The sequence below is a fragment of the Meriones unguiculatus genome, chromosome 10 (genome assembly GCF_030254825.1).
Source record: "Meriones unguiculatus strain TT.TT164.6M chromosome 10, Bangor_MerUng_6.1, whole genome shotgun sequence".
Classification (NCBI taxonomy): domain Eukaryota; kingdom Metazoa; phylum Chordata; class Mammalia; order Rodentia; family Muridae; genus Meriones; species Meriones unguiculatus.
This window is the reverse complement of record NC_083358.1, coordinates 82591844-82612859: the sequence shown is the minus strand read 5'-3', so window position 1 is coordinate 82612859 and position 21016 is coordinate 82591844. Positions and strand designations below refer to the sequence as shown.

Here is a 21016-nt window from a genome sequence, read left to right as displayed (position 1 = left end):
TCACATTTGAATGTCAAACACTTTATCTTCTGAGTCATCTCCCTAGCTCCAGCCACTTTATATTTTTATAATCGTGCATTTTTTAATGGTCACCAAGTAGGGCCTGGTAGTTCATTTGACCAGACAATTAAATGTTTATGTTGATTAACAGAACCATTAAGGTCTTTCAACTCTTGCTTTCTGTTGTTACTATGTCTGTATCATTTATGGTATGAATGAAGCTTGGAGAAGCTAGGTGATTTTCCTGAAGTCCCTAAGCTAATACAATGGCTAAGATTCTAACCTTAGCCTTAGGAATGAGGACCTGTGATCTTAACACCGACAGTACAAAATATTAGCACTTCTATGCTTAGACAACATCCACATGGAACTTTGGTAGTGAATTCCTTAGAAGAAATTATGTGGCTCAGACAAACATTTTACTTTATATTTTTGAGAACTTAATGTTCGGTTGAGAGGAATATTTTTAGTTTGATCCAGTTAACACAGGAAGTCTCCATATGATGTGATTTTCACTTTCCTTCTTACAGTAAAAGACTGGGTGCTGTCTTGAAAGCAGAAGACAGAAGGGGAGGATCATTTAAATTTGAGGGAAAATATGGTGACGACAGTTCAGATACAAATACAGGCTGTCGCTTTCCTGGTGACTTTAGTGCTGAACAACATTTAAAACCTACTGAAAAGTAGTAGACAGTTTGCAAATGCTGTATTGACTTCTGCTCACTATGGGTTGTGCTGGGTTGGGTGGGTTTACCCTGGATTCCCTCTTTAGTTTCTTTGCCTTCTCCAGTATCTACTCTGCTACTGTTAGCATTTCATAGGCACTTTTTGTGTATATGTTAAACACAGGAGCCAAAAGTGAGGGAAACGTGTTGTCTTTCTGAGCCTGGCTTATCTAAGGCAATATGATGAGCTCCACTTCCATCCATTGCCTCGCAAATGACTTCATTCTGCTTTATGGCTGAACGAAATCCCACTGAATATACGCCCTACGTGTCCTTTGTCACCTATTGAGGAACGCCTAGACCGACCCTGTTACTTATTACTGTGGACAGTGCTGTAGTAATCATGGGCTTGCAGGTCTGGCTGTAGTGTGTGGACTTACAGGACTTTGTGTATATGTATCCAGAAGCACTGTGTCTTTGTCATCAGGTGAGACGATGTCACATTAAAGAAAAGAAACTAACCCTTGGTGTCATTTACCCAAGGGTGAGCGTGGTTGGATTTGAAGAGTTCTGAACTGATCAGGTCTTGAACAAAGGCCATTCTCTTTATGTGTTGAACACCACATCGAATATGGTAGTAAGAAGGGATGAGGAACTTATGCCTTAATCAGTCCTCTGTAGGAGTCTCACAAGAAAAGATGTTGCTTTTTGGCCCTACGGGCCCAGCACAGCACACAGAGCCCAGTCATATGTCATGACCTATACTCACAGGTTTGTTTGTTTGTTTGTTTGTTTGTTTGTTTTACCACTCTTTCATTGATTTCAGTGTCTCTCTGCTAAGACCAGTGAATGGTATTAGGCGAGACCACTGCATCTTAGCCACACACATACGCTATCCCAAGCCAGTGGATCACAAAGGAGAAACAGACATGTTATATCAGGGAGTCCATAGTAAGACTGGCTATTTCATCAGAGGACAGTTGATTCTGAACAGGCTGGGTACACAGTATGTAAGCAGAATGAGTGCTTCGTGATCTCCAGGCACATTATTAACTCGGTTACAGGTCAGGAGGAAGTTTGAGTTGTAAAGGTTTCTAAGAAAACTCACTCCCACAATATGGCGGTTCTTCTTCCGCTATTGGGGGAATCTCCACAGTGTTTTTCCAAATTAACTCAGCTGATTTGCATTCATTCTAGCAACACACAAGAGATCCCTTGTGTCCTCATCCTCAATGGTATTTTGTTCTTCGTTACCTTTCTGACTGGGTTGAGGTGCGATTTTCATATATTTATGACTCTCTTAAAATAAAATCTTAACACCCGAACATTTTGTGTGATGTTTTCAGGCGGCAGAGTGCCCTGGGAAGCTATTCATCTTCCATTCCTCCTTGCCTACTGCGGAAGCACCGGGGAAGCTCAAGAACAGAGATGACAAAAAGCTGGTTAACACAGACAAAGAGAAGGTACAGTGAAGAAGCACTGTTGAAAGGGGCCCCACACTTCTGAGTGTTTTGAACTCTAAACCATTTAAGGAATTTCCTGTTGCCAAGGAGGCTGATATCTGACTTATCTAAACTGAAACATCATCTTCCATGTGTAATCTGTGTAAGATGAGGCTGTTAGAGAAACGGAGGGGGAGGAGAACCCACCAAGAAGAGAAGGTGGAGAGGGGAGACGGACACACTCTGACATCACTCTCCTGAGGAAGAGACACTAGTCAGGAAGCAAAGGCAGCAGATACTGAAAGGAAGCCTTTGCTTAAACCCGAGACAATATGGCAGCCAGGAACAGTCAGGGGATGGAAGATAGATCTGAATGAGAGTGCAAAGCCTCATTCACACAGCACCTTCCATTCTGCAGAGCTGCATCGCTGCCTATATGCTGAGGATCAGGGTAGGGACAGCTCCATTAAGGGTATTGGCGTATCAGATAACCTGGACGCAACCAACTATTTCATTTCATTAGCCCAGGCCACCTAACTGGAGGGGAAAATAAAAGTCCCATAGTTTTCCTCATTTGGGGGAACTGTAGAGAGCTGCGGAATGCTATGCCTTAAAGATGGAGCTGGTTTCCGCCTTCCACCTTCCCGATGGTGAGTGCTCTCTGTCACGAACAACTCCACATTTGGCTAAGGCCGAGGATCTGGCTTGCTTCCATGTATGTGGACCTATCTGCATTGCCCCCGTGGCACGCCTGGGTTGGCTACCCAGAGGCTATTTAAGCTGTGGGCTGGCTTTCCCCAGGGTCCGAGGATTGTTCAATGTTCCTGAATAAACTGCATTGAAAAAAAAAATAAAAAAAATAAAAATAAAAATCACTGCTAAAAAAAAATAAATAAATAAAATTTCCAATTAAAAATTTTTAATAGAAACTTAAATTTTAATTAAAAAAAATTACATGGCTTTAAAAAAAATTGTCTTTCATCCTTTTCTTCAGATACTTTTCCAACCTCAGACAGCTGTCTACGAATCTCTGGCCAAGGACTGTGTGGCCAACAGCTGCTCGGTGACTCTCTTCCTCTTTCCCAGTCAGTATGTGGACGTGGCTTCCTTGGGTCTGGTTCCGCTGCTCACTGGAGGAACTCTTTACAAATACAACGCTTTTCAGGTAAGGGGCAAGCCGGTGCTCTTCTGAGTCTCTTCCCGTTCGAAATCTGAGTCTGTCTCTATCTTTCTCTGGTGCTCTGTATCTCATCCCTGCAAACACCAACCCCCCCCACCCCGTGTGTGTGTGTGTGTGTGTGTGTGTGTGTGTGTGTGTGTGTGTGTCGTGGGGGCACTTGGATGCAGGTGTACCTGTGACACTGAGTGCTTCCCGAGGGCAAGGCAGGGCTTTCAGGAGTCAGTTCTCTCCTGTCATCTAGATGGGGTACAGTCTTCCCTGACTCTACTGCTAGCATACAGTGCACTGTCCTAGGCTGGCCTGCCTGACAAGCCATCTGGTGGCTTCTCCTGTCCCTGCCTCCTACCTTACCCTAGGAGATTTGGGATTACAGCTTCGAGCTACCTACCACACCTGTTTGTTGTGGCTTTGTCTGTCTTGAGTTTTGACACGTGGTTCAGGGCCAGACTCATTAAGCTGGCACTGTGAGTGGGTTTAAGGGCTGAGCCATCTCCCCAGCTCGATTGAAGTCTGATGCTTAGCTCATGAGTTAAGAAAGTTGTGCCCCCCAGGGGTGTTTTCTGAGACTGATACTCCAACCAAGGACCATGCATGGAGATAACCAGGAACCCTTGCACAGATGTACCCTATGGCAGCTCAGTGTCCAAGAGGCTTCCCTAGTAAGGGGAACAGGAACTATGTCTGGTATGAAATCAGTGGCTGGCTCTTTGATCACCTCCCCCTGATGGGGAAGCAGCCTTGCCAGGTCACAGAGGAAGACAGTGCAGCCGGTCCTGATAAGACCTGATAGACTAGGATCAGAAGGAAGGGGAGGAGGACCTCTCCTACCAGTGGACTTGGGGAGGGGTATGGGTGGAGAAGAGGAAGGGAGGGTGGGGTTAGGAGGAAAGAGGAAGGGAGCAACAGGTGAGATACAAAGTGAATAAACTGTAATTAATAAAAATTTAAAAAAAGAAATGGTATAGTAACATACCAACAACTGATGTTCAAAATACTAAGATGTTGATAAAAATGGTTTTTAACTCCCCCCCAAAAAGATGCCTCCCAAATCCTCTCCCATCTCTGCCATCACAGTGTCTTTCCCCAGCCTCCCCGACTATGTTGAGCAATGCCTTGTTTCCAGTGTCCAATACTAAACTCCGGAATAAATTACTGATGCTATTTTTTTCATTTGCAAAATAAAATTTAGTAAGTGATCTTCCTGTTCAAATGTTATGAAGATGAAAAAATAGGTAAGGGCTTTATTTATTAGAACTTAAGAGTCACTGACAAAAGATTATGTATTTTAATAAGATTATATATGTACATAAGATATACATGTAAGTGTGCTGAAAGAAGATATACAAATGATTTAAAAGTAGTTAAAAGTAAAACATTCTTCGGAGTCTTTTACTGCCACCTTGTGGTCACTGATCACACTTTTATCTTTTAGATACAGACGGATAGCCAGCGATTTCTGAATGACCTCCGAAATGATATCGAAAAGAAAATAGGCTTCGATGCTATCATGAGGGTCCGCACCAGTACAGGTAATCGTCACTCTCATCATTTCATGTCTCCTCGGCGCAATCATTTTCTCTTTAAATTACGGCACTGCAAAGCATGGCGATGTTCAAACGAGCAACATTTCCTTTCTTCCCGCACTTCAGGCTTCAGGGCCACTGACTTCTTCGGTGGAATATTAATGAACAACACCACGGACGTGGAAATGGCGGCTGTCGACTGTGACAAGGCTGTGACGGTCGAGTTCAAGCACGATGACAAACTGAGCGAGGATGCCGGAGCCCTGATTCAGGTGATTAAGTACCTGCTCTGACCTCTGTGACATGACACCAACTGTGGCACCCCTTCACAGCAAAACTCACCTCTTTCTCCGAGGCACGAGTCCTTAGGTCACTCTTCCGTGGTTTACTCACAGGTTGATGCGTATACATACGTAAGTAGCATCTTCCATGACACAGCAGCCCTTGGCCTGGCCAGCTAATGGGAAGTGTCAGGCATCAACAACCTGATTTCTGTGAAGTGTCTGAGTCCAAGGTTCTTGAACTCATGTGACCCCATCCTAATTAGTTCTTTTTAGTCAATTCACCCTTTTAAAGGTATTTCCTCCATGATCTTCCCTAAGGAAGAGCACACCAACTGGTTGTCCGAGTGCCAGACAGTCAGACCTAAAAACATACTTACAAGCAGTATTATTTGGACTGAACAGTTTATATAGTGAGGAATGAATACATATTTACCTATGCTGGTATACAGGCAGTAACTACTAGTGAAATAAGAGGCTGTGCGTTTTAAGGAGAGTGCGGAGGAGTGTACAGAAGGGTTTGGGGAGAGGAAAAGGAGGGGAGAGACATGATTATATTAATCTCAAAAATAAAAATTAAATAAAGGTCCTACCTCCATATGAAGTTTTATTCTAAGGTGCTGGGTCAAGGGTTAGAGCTTCAGTATATTTGGCCTCTAGGATTATGCTAAAACATTATATCCTAAACAAATGGGGAGGCTCTGAGTAATTATCAATTAAATAATATATCAAGAAATAAAAGTGTATCTAAAGGTCATCGTTTTCAAACATCATTCACACTTACAGGGTAGAGAGCTTGACGTAGGTGAAGATGAGCTTTAATACTTGTTTTTAGATCGCAGGTGCCTGGGTAGTGGCTGTGTTCCCGTAGGCCTGAGCGCACCGCCAAAACCAGCCTTGTCGTCTCATGGCAAGTGAGCCTTGGGCAGGGCTAGGAATATATGCCAATTTTGTTTCTGGACCAAGATGCTTAGTAGTAAGATCTGTGAGATGCAGATGAGTGTGAAGTGTGAACAGATATTTACGTGTGACTAGCTCGATAGCTTAAAGCGTTGAAATGCTACAGTGAATGAATCAGTCATTCTTCCCCCGAGGTGTTTTTTCAGTCTTTAAGAATAATGAAGAAAACCCTGGGAATTTTTAGAAATAGTACATCTGTGCACACTGTTCTATACCTGCCAGTAGGATTAAATTGGCCCAGCTGGATCTGGTCAGCAATAAATACCCTTACCTCCCCATTGCTTCTGCAGTGTGCTGTCCTCTACACAACCATCGGCGGTCAGCGAAGACTTCGGATTCACAATCTCGCCTTAAACTGCAGCACCCAGCTAGCAGACCTCTATAAGAGCTGTGAAACGGATGCCCTTATCAACTTCTTTGCCAAGTCAGGTAGCATCTTGCTAATGTCATAGCTCGGCCATTTAGTCGAGACTCATTGGGTAACTAGTCAGAAGCTGGAAAATGCGAGTAAAGTCGAAGGTTAAAGAATGGCCAGCACCTCCAGCCATAATGAGGAGACCAGCCTCTCCAGGGCCAGGCCGCACAGATTTGGCTGGAGTTTTCTTCCTAGTGAGGAATCTGATGGTGACATTTACCAGTGTGTGGGTGTGCCCTCTAGCACTGCTGACTGGCACCAATGTTCACTGTCCGTGCCCTGATAACTGAGAAGCAGGATGGATGATTTCTTTGACTTCCCTTCTGAAAGTCTATTCTTATTAAGGTATGGAAGAGAGCATTCCAGCCTGCAGAAGTCAAGGCTTGGGGAGAAAACAAACTGGCTTGCCTTTTTTGTGTATAGAATTCTACTTCTAGTAGTCCCAAGATAAACCTGGATCTGTGTAACCATTTGCTCTAATAGACCATTGCCCTTCATTGCCAAGATCATCCTATTTACTCAAAGAGGAGCAGTAGTGAGAACATTATCCTTGTTTGGTAGTCAGAAGATAACAGCAACTTGCTCTTTGTTATTGAAGAAATCAGCCCCTAAAGCTTTTCTATTTGTGGTTCTGTGTTCCTAGCTTTTAAAGCAGTTTTGAACCAGCCTATGAAGGTCATCCGGGAAATTCTAGTTAATCAGACTGCCCATATGTTGGCGTGTTACCGGAAGCACTGTGCGAGTCCATCTGCAGCAAGCCAGGTGAGTTCCCTGCTGTGCTGAACAGCCAGCATACACAGAGCAAGCATGTGCAGCCGCTGCACCCAGATGCTTCAAAGTAGAGCATGCAGTCAGGTAAACTGAGGATGTGGCTGGGTGGGGGCGGGAGGATGGCAACATCAAAAAAGAAACCTGGCTTTCTACAAAGTGTCTGAACGAAAAATACGACAGTCCACAACCACACTGTTTATAAACAGAAGAATGTCATAATATACCAGGTTCTCTTTTGCATTTCAGCTTAGGTGTTTTGTTGGAAAATGTGCATGCATAAGTACATTTTAGGCACATAAATAATGTTGCCATGAACTGATGGCAGTAATGACACTGGTGCTCTAAAAAGTAAAATATGATTTGTTACGTAAGTGGTGGAATTATTTTTATTTAAAAGTTACATAGTGAGACAAGGTCAAAGTCTTCCTATGTAGACCTGGCTGGCCTGCACCTGTCTAGACTCAGGCAACCCTCTGGCCCCAGTGTAAACATTATTAATAAAATCACCTTGAAACAATTGTTTCTGGCCATCATCTGAGTAATCTGAGAATTTAGATCTCTTGGGTAAACTTTTCTTAGAAAGTTAAGCCGGGTGTTCTGCCAGTACCCTCTGGTCCACATTCTTCCCTGTGTCAGTAGAGCCAGATGCTGGTTTCCATGGCTGACTACTGAATATCTAATTTTGCTGAAGAAGGAGTTCTGTGAGCAACTGGTGGAAAATTTCTGTAACTCGTTCTTTAAGTGGTTACCTCCCCTTGCAGGACGCTGTAAGCAAGAGGAGAATACAGACAAAGTTTGCATCTGAATTCAGCATAGGAGTAAAGGAGGAAAACAAGACAAACATTTGTTACCCCGCACTTTTGAGGAAAGTTCCTTTTTTGTGTTGCTTGAAGTGATTAGTCATCCATTCTTTTAACTTCTGAATTGACAGTTATGCAGCCAACTGCTAAAGCTATATGGCTGTTCAGGTCTCTTTATTATTCAGGATATTTTCACTTTAGTTGACTCAAGTCTCTGTCCTATTGCATAAGCCATGCATAGTGGCATACGCCTGAGGAGGAAAACAGGATCAGGGGTTTAAGGTTATTGAGGCTTACCGAAGCTATATGAGATTCTGTCTTAAAACAAATGAAGGAAGTAAGGGAAGGGGGAAGGAAGAAAGGAAAGAAGGAAGGAAGAAAGGTGGAAAAATGCAGGCAGACAAAACAGGCAGGCAGACAAGCGTAGTTCGGGAGTGCTTGTTTGAGTCATGTGAGCGCACCAGGTGCTTGTGGAATCCATCATAGATGGAGTCCAGTCATGAGCGCTTTGGCACTGTGCAGCCATCTTTACTCCTTGTCTTGGATATCTGGAAGATACTCTTCTGCCTTTGGAGTGTCTCACCTTTCAGAAGGAACAGTCGACATAGAGCAGGCCCAAAGTTTATTTGCTAATATTAAAATGCCTTTGCCTTTAAAGGCCTTAAGTGAAAAAACAATCTGTGGCTTTTTTAAGGAGAAAAATAAAACTTACGATTTCATTCTGGTTTAAAAGTTAGAGGAATTATGTCTACACTACATTATCTATTTTTATGGCTTAAAAATTGGTGAGCAAACTATTTTGATGCTTGTTTTACTAAGGTTGGGACAATAGAGATGATTCCTGCTCCATTTAAAATTAGATGTTTCTTTTTCTATCTTGAGCCTTTCAGTTGCACCTTTAAACCACCAATGAAGCTAGGGCCCTAACACTCCAGTCACCTCTAACACCCACCTCTAAACACCAGTGCACTGAGGACCAAGCCTTAAATGCTGTGTCTTTATCCAGACCCCAGCACCAAGCCAGACCATCAAAATACATACTTTGATTGTATAACAAACCCGCGTGGACTGCTTTTACTCAGTTATTAAAGGCAAGAGAAGCCACTTGGATGCAGAATTTAAGGAGGCACCAATTTGACGCAGATGCCCAGCTATGAGAATAGTCAAGAAAAAAAAAGTTCCAGCAAATGTTCAAGTTTACAGAAGAGAGTTAGTCATCTTTATGAAATCAAATAAGTCACATATTATTGGGGAATAAAATGCTCTTCCAAAGGCAAGCCAGGGGCTAGAGAGATGGCTCACCATTTAAGAACACTTGTTATTCTTTTAGAGGACTGAGTTTGATTCCCAGCAGCCACATTTTGGCTCACAACCATCTATGACTCTAGTTCTGGGCATCCTGTGTCCTCTTCTGAACTTTGAGAGCACTAGGTATTCACATACGGCACAGACATACATTCGAACACCTAAAACTTAAAAAAAAAAAAGCTTTCATTTAAAATATCACTGAAGTCCTTCTTCAAAAAAAAAAAAAAAAGTCAGGCAAAGACTTTAACTACAAACTTGCCAATGTTTTTGTTCATTACTGCTCTGCCATTAGGAAATGCAAATAAATTTTCCAAACTCAGTCAGGCCAACGTTTCGTGAATTTTGGCACACCCCTAACCAGTACCTTTTCTCTCCAAGGTAATTTAAATATGGGGGAACCAGGGAACCTCAGGGAAGATTTTACATTAAAATCCAATGACATGTCTTCTGGTCTGCATGCATACAAACACACACTCACACGCACACACACAGACATAAACGTGTAAGAAGAGAAAGCAAAAACTAGGACAGGCTCACGAAACGAATGTTTTCTCTTTCAGCTTATACTGCCAGATTCCATGAAAGTTCTGCCTGTGTACATGAACTGTTTGCTGAAGAACTGTGTGCTCCTCAGTAGGCCAGAGATCTCCACGGATGAGCGGGCCTACCAGAGGCAGCTGGTCATGACCATGGGCGTGGCTGAGTCCCAGCTCTTCTTCTACCCACAGCTCCTGCCAATAGTAAGCGTGTGGTGACTGTGTGTTCCCTAGAGCTGTTTGGGAGGGAAGCATGTGCTGGGTGCTTGCTCCTAAGAAATTCAGAGTCAGAAGCGTGCGGCCTGGGCTCTTTGAGCAAGTTGCATGTGCTCAGAGTGGCTTCAAAAGGATGTGAGGAATCCTGTCACCGGGTCGGTCAGATCGCTTCCCTTTCTGCATCATTCTTAAATTGGCATTAATCGATTAAGTGGGCACTTTTAGAAGTCTATAAATAAGTTGGTGCTGGAAAACTTCAGCATCATACAAGACCACTTCCATACCTGCTGGGGGAATGTTCTGTGGGCGTGGATGATCTGTTTTCATATACTGTGTGACTGTCTGAGAGTTTGTGAAGAGTTTGCATGTTTACTCAGACTGGCTTTTCTCAGCTGCCGTCAGGGGCTTATAGATGAACACACACACACACACACACACACAGAACTGCAGATGAGGATTCCTGTGCCATGCAAGAGCCCAGCTGCTCTTGTCCTCAGGAGTTCACGTGGCAATGGATTCCACTTTGTGGAGTGCCCTTCACTCTGCCTGGACTGTTTCTCCCTGAGATCTAGAAGACTGATAGACTGTGTGCAGTTCCTCCTAGCAAACAGTAGGCACTTACCAATAACTCAGTCAGGGTAAACTGTTAGAAATAAAAAGATATCATCTTAGTGGATGCGAGGGTAAGAAATGAATTATTTCAAATGATTGTCACATAAAATTGGGTCGTCAACAGTGGGTGGGTCACAGAAAAGAAACTAGAGCCCAGCCTCTGGGCAGCTTCTTTCTTACCTTCATTCCATTCCTTAGAGGTCCTTGTGTTCTGGGTTTTAGATATCATTTATTCACTGCTGGTCGCACATTCCTGTCTCTGGATGTACAGGAGACATTGGAAAGCTGCTGGTCTGACCCTGCGGAGGCTTCTCCCGTCTTCCCGCCTCCTGCCTTCATGTTCTCTGGCTGGCATGTCTTGACCATCCTCACTGTTTCCTCTCTACCACGCCTACTGTCAGCAAACAGGCCAGCTCTTCTGGGATACCCACAGTATAACCACTTTTTGTCCCTTACTTGTTGCCACCAGACACAGACATGATCACCGTCCTCCTGCCTTCTTGGCCTAGCCTATCTCTGTGTTCCCACCATTGCCTCTTCTTCAGTCTGCTTGCAGGTCAGAGATCAGGGCAGAATGAGTCCATTCAGATGACTGGCAGCCTATCTCTTCTCTCCTCAGGCCAGCCCAGGACATCTCTGGCCAGTGTTGCCCCTTCTCTGCCCCATTCTGTCTAAGCCCTGTCTTCTGCTCCTCTCGTTTTGTGCCAGTCATGCAGGTCTCTTTGCTGACCCTCAGACACCCTAGCCAGGTTCTTACCTCAGGGCCTTTGCATATATTTTTCTATATGTCTGGAATGTTCTTCCTTAAATGTCTCCAGGCTCAGCTCCTCAGTTCTTGCATCCTCAGGTAGCTTTACTCAAAATGTACCTTTGCCAGAGCCTTCCTAACTCCCTGACCCTACCACTGGCAGTTTTCCTACTCGCCATTTGCTTTCCACATAGCTGTTAACACCATCTACAGTTTTAGATATATATGTGTATATATGTGTGTGTGTGTGTGTGTACACATATATGTGTGTGTTGTAAATCTTTCTTCCTCCAAAGACCATCAGCTGCACAAGGCAGAGATTCTTGTCTATACCAAGTAGGGTTTAATTAACTATGCACTGCAACGGAAGAAAGGGGGAAGAGAAAGGAAATGAAAAGCGCGAGAGAGGAAAGCGTTCTTAGGTCTCTTGACTCTGCCCGAACAGCACACGTTGGATGTGAAGAGCACTGCGCTGCCTCCCGCTGTCCGCTGCTCCGAGTCGCGACTCTCCGAAGAAGGAATGTTCCTGCTGGCTAACGGTCTGAACATGTTCTTGTGGTTAGGAGTGAGCAGCCCACCAGAGCTGATTCAAGGAATATTTAATGTGCCATCGTTTGCACATGTCAACACAGATCTGGTGAGTGTCTTCGATTTTGTGCTAACTACGATTTCTTAAAATTCATGTGTAGTTCTGTGATACAAAGAAGAGAAACAGTGTGTGTTTATATAGTTCTACATGAGAAGCATATTTTGATGAATAAAAACTAGAAAACATAAAATAATTGAAGTGTTACTCTAAACAAGGCTTCAATAGAAATTGATAATATAGAGAGATGACTCGAGGTTTAGAATGCTTCCTGTCCTTGCTACCGCCCACATTAGGTAGCTGATATTTACCTATAACTCCAGATGCAGGGGATCTGACATCTTCTTCTGGCCTTCCTGGGTATCTGCACATATGTGGCATACACACACATACACCCCACGTGTTCTCATGCATGCAAACATTGACAACTCTTCCAGTGGCTCTCTTCTGCATGCACTTTAAGCCTAACATTCTGTTTCATTTGCCTGACATGTCAGTGAGGTAGATGCCGCAGTAGTGTGTTCCTGATGAACTAGCGAAGCCAGGAGCGGTTTCTTGCTGGTGGTAAGGTCAGAGGCACCGCTTGCATACATTTTCAACTCAGTTTCTTCAGCCTTTCTGTTGAACTGCCTGTTCGTGAACATTCAGAATCCATCCTAGGTTTTTTTGCTACATACTAAGATTAATGAGGCACAAAACAGATCATGCCCCTAACCCTTTCCTAATCCCTAAGCAATCCCACCTTCTGCTAATCATGACAAAAGTGTGTGTTGATGAAGAGATGAATATCAAAATGTCTTAGGAAAGCACAGCACTAGGGTGTGTTAACATTTGTTGCAGACTTCCTTGTAGGCTTCAGTGCACGTGAATAGTGGGTCTCCACCACAGAACAACAGTCCTGCACTTGTGCTTTTCACAGGGCACCTTCTCACTAGTAACAAACAAAAAAAAAAAAAAAAAAAAGGAAGTAACAAAATTAAAATCCAGTTAGGGTTACTTTATTTTTAGCCTCATTCGGCACTCTGGGATATGTGCCATATAGTTACCATTACTTCTTTAATAAAATGATTCACCATAATGCCATAATATATACACGAGGGGAGGGATGTACTGTGAGCATTCGTGATGAATATTCTGGCCCCCTCAGAAATCCTATGAAATACACTGGCTGTAAACTCCCGAGACCTGCAGCTTTCCTGTAGGGCATTCTCACCCTGCCCCGTGGCTAATGCACAGGAAGTGTGTTGAGTGGATTTTGGTACCTTCTCACTGAGAAGGCAGCATCAGCATCCTGCTCTGTCTTACCTGCCTGACTCCCATTGCAGCTGTGCTGTTTTGCATACTAAACAGATGCCATGGAAATGTAAAAGGCAGCTCTTGAGAATCAGCACTCACTTGTTACTTCAATGTTGGAACACTATAGCATTTTTTTAAACAAGGAAAAGGCACATCCTTTTGTCTTCCAATGTGGCCTTGATGATCGCCTTCCTCAGAGATGATCCAAAGCTGCCCTTTCCAAGAAACACACCTGTTGCTGACCTGTTGCCACATTGCAGTAATGACCTATATTTCCAAAAGAGATAGCTGGGTCATTGGTGGAAAATGTATGCTAATAAAAATGAGTAATGTGTAGTTCAGTTTTCCACATCTTCAGTTTTCAGGTAAAGGAAGTAAGCCAGTACATAGTCTATGTGACAGTAGAGGGATGCTTTTATCATTCTGGGGGTCTTGTATTGCTGCCTCTGTTCCAAGTTTCTCAAGTTGCACTGAAATTGTGGTGCTCTTCCATTTAGACATCGCTGCCTGAGCTGGGAAATCCACACTCTCAACAGCTCAGAATCATAATGAATAATATCCAGCAAAAGAAGCCCTACTCCATGAAGGTAAGATGAGATTTTCCTCTTTTCCTTTATCTCATCAAAAACCTCTTGTATGCATATTCGACCTTTGATAGAAAACTTCTACCTCTGACTATGTCTATCTACTTAATAGGCACAAGCAAAAAAAATAAGCAGCTATGACCATGGCTTTTCTTTCTATGTAAAACTTAAGTGATCATGATGACTTTCCTTGTGGTGTAGAAACAACTGCTGTCCTTAACAACCTTTGAAATAACTTTCCCTTTGGTGACTCATGTTATGTAACCAGAGAATATCATTCAGGACATGGTAAAATGTTTTGTTCTATACCTCAACCATTTTATTATGTTCCATTTGGATAAAAAAAATGTCTTTGTTCCAAGAAGGTCTTTGTGGCCAAGTCTAAGCTGCTTGTACCATCTCCTTCTGTAAGCTATGTGCTGGAGCCTCCTGGATGTGGAACTTTCTCTGGGAACACTCCAGGTAGTCTCCTTGCTGTTAGATGCAGGCCTCTGCATGACCCAGGCTACTGTGAGGTCAGTTTCCTCTTGACATGCAGACTGGATGCTAATCTCAATTAATACTCATAACCATAGTAGTAACTCCTGTGTACAGACAACAACTCGAAGTAGAGCTGAGGTAAATACAACCGTTTCAGTCTCTAGGCATCTGGGTGAACACATGACATTCCACAACTGTGTCCCTGCCTCATGGGCTCAGAGTAAACGCAGGGCTAGTTGCTGAAGAGAAGCCGAGATACTCCACAGAGCTCCCCTGGAGTCGGCAGATGAATGCAGCGACACCTTGAACTCCCAGGAAGCACATATTGAAAGCCTCTGGCACTGACAGTGCACGGTGACAGTGGTCTCCTTCATCCCAGCTGCAGTAGCTACACCCCTGTGCACGCACACTGACAGGGAAAAGATGGGTCAGGCCATGGAGGTCACCCTGTGCCTTCTGGCCCCTCTTTCCAAGAAGAAAACAAGCCTTTTCTCTCCAATGCTGTTTCTCCTTTACTCTGATAACCCTTGAGTTAAATGACCTTATTTCAACATTGGCTGTAAAATAAATAGCTAGGGATAAACTTTATTCTGACATGTGTCTAGAACAGAAGCAGCTGGGACAGTTACCAAATTTTCTAATGTGGAAATGCATCTACTGATACTGTTACTTATGTGGAAATGCATCTACTGTTGCTTTTAGATTCCTCTGACTTTCCCAGGGTGGATATCTCTATAGACAGTTTGAAACGTATTAAACCAACATGTCACAGCCGAAAGGAATGATAGCATACCTGCTCCACTTGGTCCGTCCATTTCCATGCCCCTCTTGATCTCACAAATTGGTGAAACTAGCCCGAAGGAGCCGGCCAATTTAGTCAGCATCCACATTATCTCGTGGCAGATGCAAGGCCAGTGCCCCAGCAGCACCCCAGCAGCTGCAGTTCTGGAGTCGCAGCTGCATCATGACACCGTGTCTATCCTAGTGTCCTCCCAGAAGATGGACATCAGCTGCCTCCCTTTTAGTCCCTGCTCTTTCTGTTCTGGGTTCCGGTCTTTAGTTACAGCCCTTCCTCAGAACCAGTTCTGAGTTCCTCCCCACTTGTACTTTCCCACAACCGGTAATTCTTCTTTCACAAAAGTGGCTGCTTATCCTTCCCCTTCTTCATTCCTTCTAGAACAACCGCTTCACATCAGTCATCAAATTATCTACCAGGCTTCCAGAGAAAGTTCGTGCTAACTCAATCTCCTTCATTCTGTAGATTTAACTCATTAGACATTCTTCACTTGGGACACCAAAATGTGGTTGTTTAGAATGCAGTAAGAAAAAAATGATAAAGCACTTGGTTCCATTGAATGAGCCCAGAATGGCATTGTGACATCTTTCTCTTATGTCTTCCATCATGTTCTGTCTGCTGTATGAACCTGACTCTTTACTTGCCTGAAGGCTATCTTGAGACTCTGTCTGTCCCTGACCTTGTGTGTCTATCTGACTCTAGTAAAGACCTCTCCTCTGTCTTTATTGACAGTACAGAAAGTATCGCATGGGGAAGGAATGAGGGATATTTTACAAGCATCTTCAATAGAGTTTTACAAGGGATTAAGCCACTGACTTCAACTGACCCAGATGACAAACAGTATCACGAACATCATTGTGTATCAAGCAATATCCATATGTTGCCTTCAGCGTTTATGGAGGCTCTTTATTTTGTGAGACAATTTTTAGCCTATTTGCAATTTTCGGCAAATTGCTCAACATAAAATTCACATGTATTACTCGTGGGCTAGGTATGCCCTTAGTTTGTGAAACCTGATTACATGGGAAGGCCAAGGCAGGTAAAGTTGGTTGTTCTCTTAAAGGCAATTTAAACGAACATCTTGATTACACATTAGGATAGCACTTTTAAGTGATCTCAAAGTGTATTATTACCTATGAGGTTCAGCAAAAGTTCTATTCTCTAAGAATATAAGAGAGATTTTCATAATAATATAATAATGAAATGACTCACCACCCCCCCATCCCCACTTTCACAGAAACTACCGAATTGCTAAAGACAGTGGATTTCCAGGTATTGGTGGCAGCCATGCTAGGCTGGGAAAGAATAACTTCCTTTCTCAAAGCCATGCATGGGCACATTCTATTCCTATACAGACAGACAAAATAACCCTTTGGCAAAGCTATTGTCAGTTGTTACCTTTACACACGTGGGGAGAGTAGACTGTACCTAAGACATTGCCTCTTTTGGGCTGGTCTGTGAGCGTGTGTGTAGAGCATTCTCAGGATTACCAGCTGACGTAGGAAGTCTAATCCAATGTGGGCAGTGCCATCTCTGGGCAGGTGACCTGGGTTGTATAAAAACGGCAGCTGAGAAAGTGAGTAAGCAGGTTTCCCTGTGGTCTCTGCTTCAGTTCCTGCCTCTACGTTCATGCCCTGGCTTCCTTCAGTAGTAGACTATAACCCATAAACCAAAATAAACCCTTTTCTCCCCAAGATGGTTTTAGGCAGTATTTCATCCCAGCAACAGAGAAGCAAACTAGGACATCCCTTAAAGGAAATCTCTCTAAAGGTGCTTCAAGGCAGCAACCTGAACTTGAACCACAGGTGGTCTGTTTAGGATCCTTGGCCTCCTGGCCATGTTGCATGTATTTCCTACTCTACAGTTGCGGGTGCTAAGTGTGGTCTCACCAAGTAAAGAAGTGGCAGGGGCCATGGCTCTTCTTGATGTAGGAAGCAGTGTTAGCATTTCTACACTGAATCAGGATAAACCATATGGAGATTTTCTACATTTTCATATTACATTTCACAGATCCATAGTTTCTTGCATTTACAGCACCTGGCAGTTAGGGCTGTGAGTACACAGTAGTTACGGAGCTGTGGCTGCACTGAGGGCAGTGCAGTCTGTTGCCGTGAGCAGTAGTTGTTTTAGTCTGTCACATTTACTCCTTTTCATCTCTATCCTTTATTCAAGCCACCACCCAGCCAGCCTTGCAGCAATTCCCTAGACCTTCATCTAGTTATCTTCGTCTCACTAGTGTACCTACTGCTACCTGTTGGCTCTTCTTTCATCCTTCTCTGCACTCATGTCCTGCAAAAGGCCCAAACTCCTTATCATGGTAATTGTCTCTAACCCTTACCACCCTCTAAATGTCTGTAATAATTTACCTGCCAGCTGTCCAAATTCTGCTATGCAGTATACCACTCGGAATGTTCTCAGACCTACCCTGTCCTTTGAGACTTAGGTGACAGTGATTATCTGGGCACCTACATGGATTTGTACATTCCTACACACACACACACACACACACACACACACACACACACACACACACACACACAACTTTAAAAACCCACACAAACAGGTATGCTCACATCATCCAGGCTTTACACTCCCACCATGTTTGGTGGGACTGAAGCAAGTGAGATTGTGGGACCTTGTTCTCAGTGCGTGTCTAACCAGCTGTTGTTGGGTTTTCGTAGCTCATCATAGTGAAGCAGCGTGAGCAGCGGGAGATGGTTTTCCGGCAGTTCCTGGTGGAAGATAAAGGACTCTACGGAGGATCCTCCTATGTGGACTTCCTCTGCTGTGTTCACAAGGAGATCTGTCAGCTGCTTAACTGAGTGCTCTCCTCTCCCACTGAGGTTGCTGAAGAGACAGTCTCTGACTTGGTGCCTAATTTTTCGATGATAGTAGGCTAGTTTTAAATTTCTTGATCACTTTCAAGACAGCTTGCCAAGACAGCACAAAGACCTTCAGCTTTGGTGCTCGGGTAGTGAGCCCATGAGGAACCATAAAGGGAACAGTCTATTCTGGCTGTCCAACTTGTAACTTCTCAAGCTGACAGTTTGCATTTCATAAATACATAGTTTACAGGACCATTTGCAGTCTCAATTTTCTTTCTTTGTGCTAAATTTATAAATTATTTTTCAAACTGTATAGATTCACAGTACAATTGTCTTGGTTCCTCTCTCTTTCGACATGAGGAAAAGACTTCATTTTTACCTTATACCTAATGCTTTAAAAACCCCATGACTACATTAAACAGATTTTTTTTTCAACAGAAGATCTGCACAGCAGACTTTTTAAAACCTTGAAATATGCCTGGTAGAACAATTTGTGTTCTCCTTTTTTCATAATTATATATTGTTTAAAATATTTTCCAGTTGTTTTGTCTATAAAATGGTATCTATATTCTTAATGGTTCTTTGTACAATGTTGATGGTTTCTACCTGTATATAATGGATCTTAACCAATATCAATAAATTACTTCATGTACTCTGGCTTACCGTTTATGTCTTTTGAGAATTTAAAAAGCAATAGGATATCATTAAAAGTACATAGCAAAAACTCCCAAACTGGATAGCTGAGAATGAATCTGGATAAAAAATTATCCTTGTAAAATGTTCAGGAGCATCAGGCTGTCTGGCTGAGCTGCTTGCACCTGAGGACTCTGCTCTTGGCTTCTTGGGCATAGTTGCCTTCAGTGCGCATAGTAACAATTAGTTCTCGTAAAACATTTTTTTAAGTCCTTGAATATGTCCTTGTAAGACAGATAAATAGAAATGACTATTAATGACATGGGACTATTACTATGTGTGTAAACCTAGTCTTTGAATGGCACCTTCAACTTTATCCAAGACATGCTACATGTTAATTGCTGCAGTGCAAGGGAGTACACCTCCCCTATGGCGCATCCATTTCCATGCTTGTTGCAGGCAGCAAACTTCCTCCTGTTAGCTTCCTTTACATAACACAGCCTTGCGGCAGCTCAGTACTTCATTGGTGAGCATGTGGCTAGAAAAGGGTCATTTGCAGGTTGGTGGATGCCTTGCAACCGAGAATAGCAGATAAACACGCTGACCTAGTAAAATGCTCTTGTACTTGCCAACTAGTGGGACATTTGGATCAACTTGGATGTTTAACAAGAGCCGAAGGTCAAAAAAAAAAAAAAAAAACAAAAAACAAATAATGGAGGTGTTTGGAGAAAGCAGATTAAAAAACTTAAAGATATTTGTCATTAAGAAAGTAGGGTAAAAGCAAATGTGGCCTCAGTCAGCAGAAGCAAAGGGACTAAGGGACCATGTTGCAGCAGGACCTGTAGCCAACATGGACTTCTGTACTGCTCCTACTTCTAGCTGTGACATTGGGGTAGTAAGAAACCTTTCTGTATCTCAGTTTTGTATCTCCTGTCTCTCAGGCACTCTTACTGTTCTTGTTAGTCACAAAGCATGCTACCTTTGCCGTTTGGGCTATCATTAAATAGAGTTGGTTAAAGCTTTGTTAATTTAAGTAAAGAACACACAAAGTTGGCTCTGTCCAAGACCTCTGGAAGATGGTTATTCAGTGAAAACTACTTGGTTCCTTGTCCTCACAGATAATGCTCTCTCAAGACAGAAATTAAAAAAAAAAAAAAAAAAAAAAAAAGCATCAATGGAAAATAGATCTTTAAAGAAGGTTATTAAAAATATTCTGAGGGGCTGAAGAGATGGCCTAGAGGTTCAGAGTTCTGGCTGCTCCTCAGAGGGCTCAGTTCCCAGCACTCACACAGTGGCTTACAACCATCCATAACTCCAGTTCCAGGTCCTCCACAGCACCAAGCACACATGTACCAGTGCAGGTGAAACACTCATACACATAAAGTAATCTAAAACTAAGATACAAGTATCTAGTTAAATAAATAAATAAATATATCCCAAGAATTATTACTATTATTATTAATATAAAAAGGGACTAAGGAACTATTTATTCAGCACTTACTAAGCAATTACACTTAAAATTGAGAATCCATACTACTGTGTTCATAAAGTAAATGGCTAAGACTTACCACTCGGAGAGTAGATAAAGGTAGTTACCAGGAAAAGCAGTAAGCTTTTAATTTGACCAGAGCTCAATGAGGCAGCCACAACTGGGAACAACCCCTTAATATTCAGGTGCTATCCTGACCCATATAGTATCAAGATGGAACTGAAACTTAAGATAATGGGACTAAGCTGACTGGCACACAAATTACTGTCTATACTGTTCTGAATTTTGCAATAGAATTATGAATATTTGTATAGTATTAGAGATCAAACCCAAAGCTTCATGAAAGACAGACAAGTTTTCTACCACTGAGCCACATTCTCAGACCTTAGACTATTTAAGACAATCTAGAAACTGTCTTGAAAGGCATAAACGTATTGAATGACAGCTGGGTTCCCAAGTAATTTAAGCAACTTCTTAATGGTTTAGCGATATAAACAACTGGATATGCTGAAAACTTTTTTGACCTTTTGTCCTTTGCTTTCAAAAAAGATAAAGATTCACAAAGATAACTTGGTAATAATTTGGTCACCCTTCTATGCTCTTGACAACTGTAAATGCTTGCTCATGTGCAGGAGTGTCTAACAGGTGTGAACTTAGCCACACAGTATTAGAAGCCAGATTTTGAAACAAGAAGCATCCTCGCCTATCTAAATTAAAGAAACTTCATGAGAAGAAAATATGAGCAAAGGCTGTAAACTAGCGAGTCAACTTCTAACAACTGGGGCCATTTCAACTGAACATCAAACTTACCCAATTTTCTGTGTGACAATTAGCTACTGATGGCAAATGATATCCTCCTTAATCAGGCTG

The 21016-nt window shown here is 42.8% G+C and overlaps 1 protein-coding gene across 1 annotated transcript in view; it reads left to right on the top strand.

The window, feature by feature from the left end:
• Positions 1–18676, top strand: part of Sec24d (SEC24 homolog D, COPII coat complex component) — a 96377-nt gene extending 77701 nt beyond the window's left edge. The window contains exons 14-23 of the mRNA XM_060392798.1: positions 2012–2128; positions 3102–3272; positions 4720–4816; positions 4937–5082; positions 6342–6480; positions 7110–7228; positions 9906–10085; positions 11903–12094; positions 13837–13926; positions 17881–18676. Coding sequence (XP_060248781.1) covers positions 2012–2128; positions 3102–3272; positions 4720–4816; positions 4937–5082; positions 6342–6480; positions 7110–7228; positions 9906–10085; positions 11903–12094; positions 13837–13926; positions 17881–18021 — 1392 coding nt within the window. The 3' untranslated portion in view covers positions 18022–18676. The remainder of the gene's footprint in view (positions 1–2011; positions 2129–3101; positions 3273–4719; positions 4817–4936; positions 5083–6341; positions 6481–7109; positions 7229–9905; positions 10086–11902; positions 12095–13836; positions 13927–17880) is intronic.
• The last annotated feature ends 2340 nt before the right edge of the window (positions 18677–21016 follow it).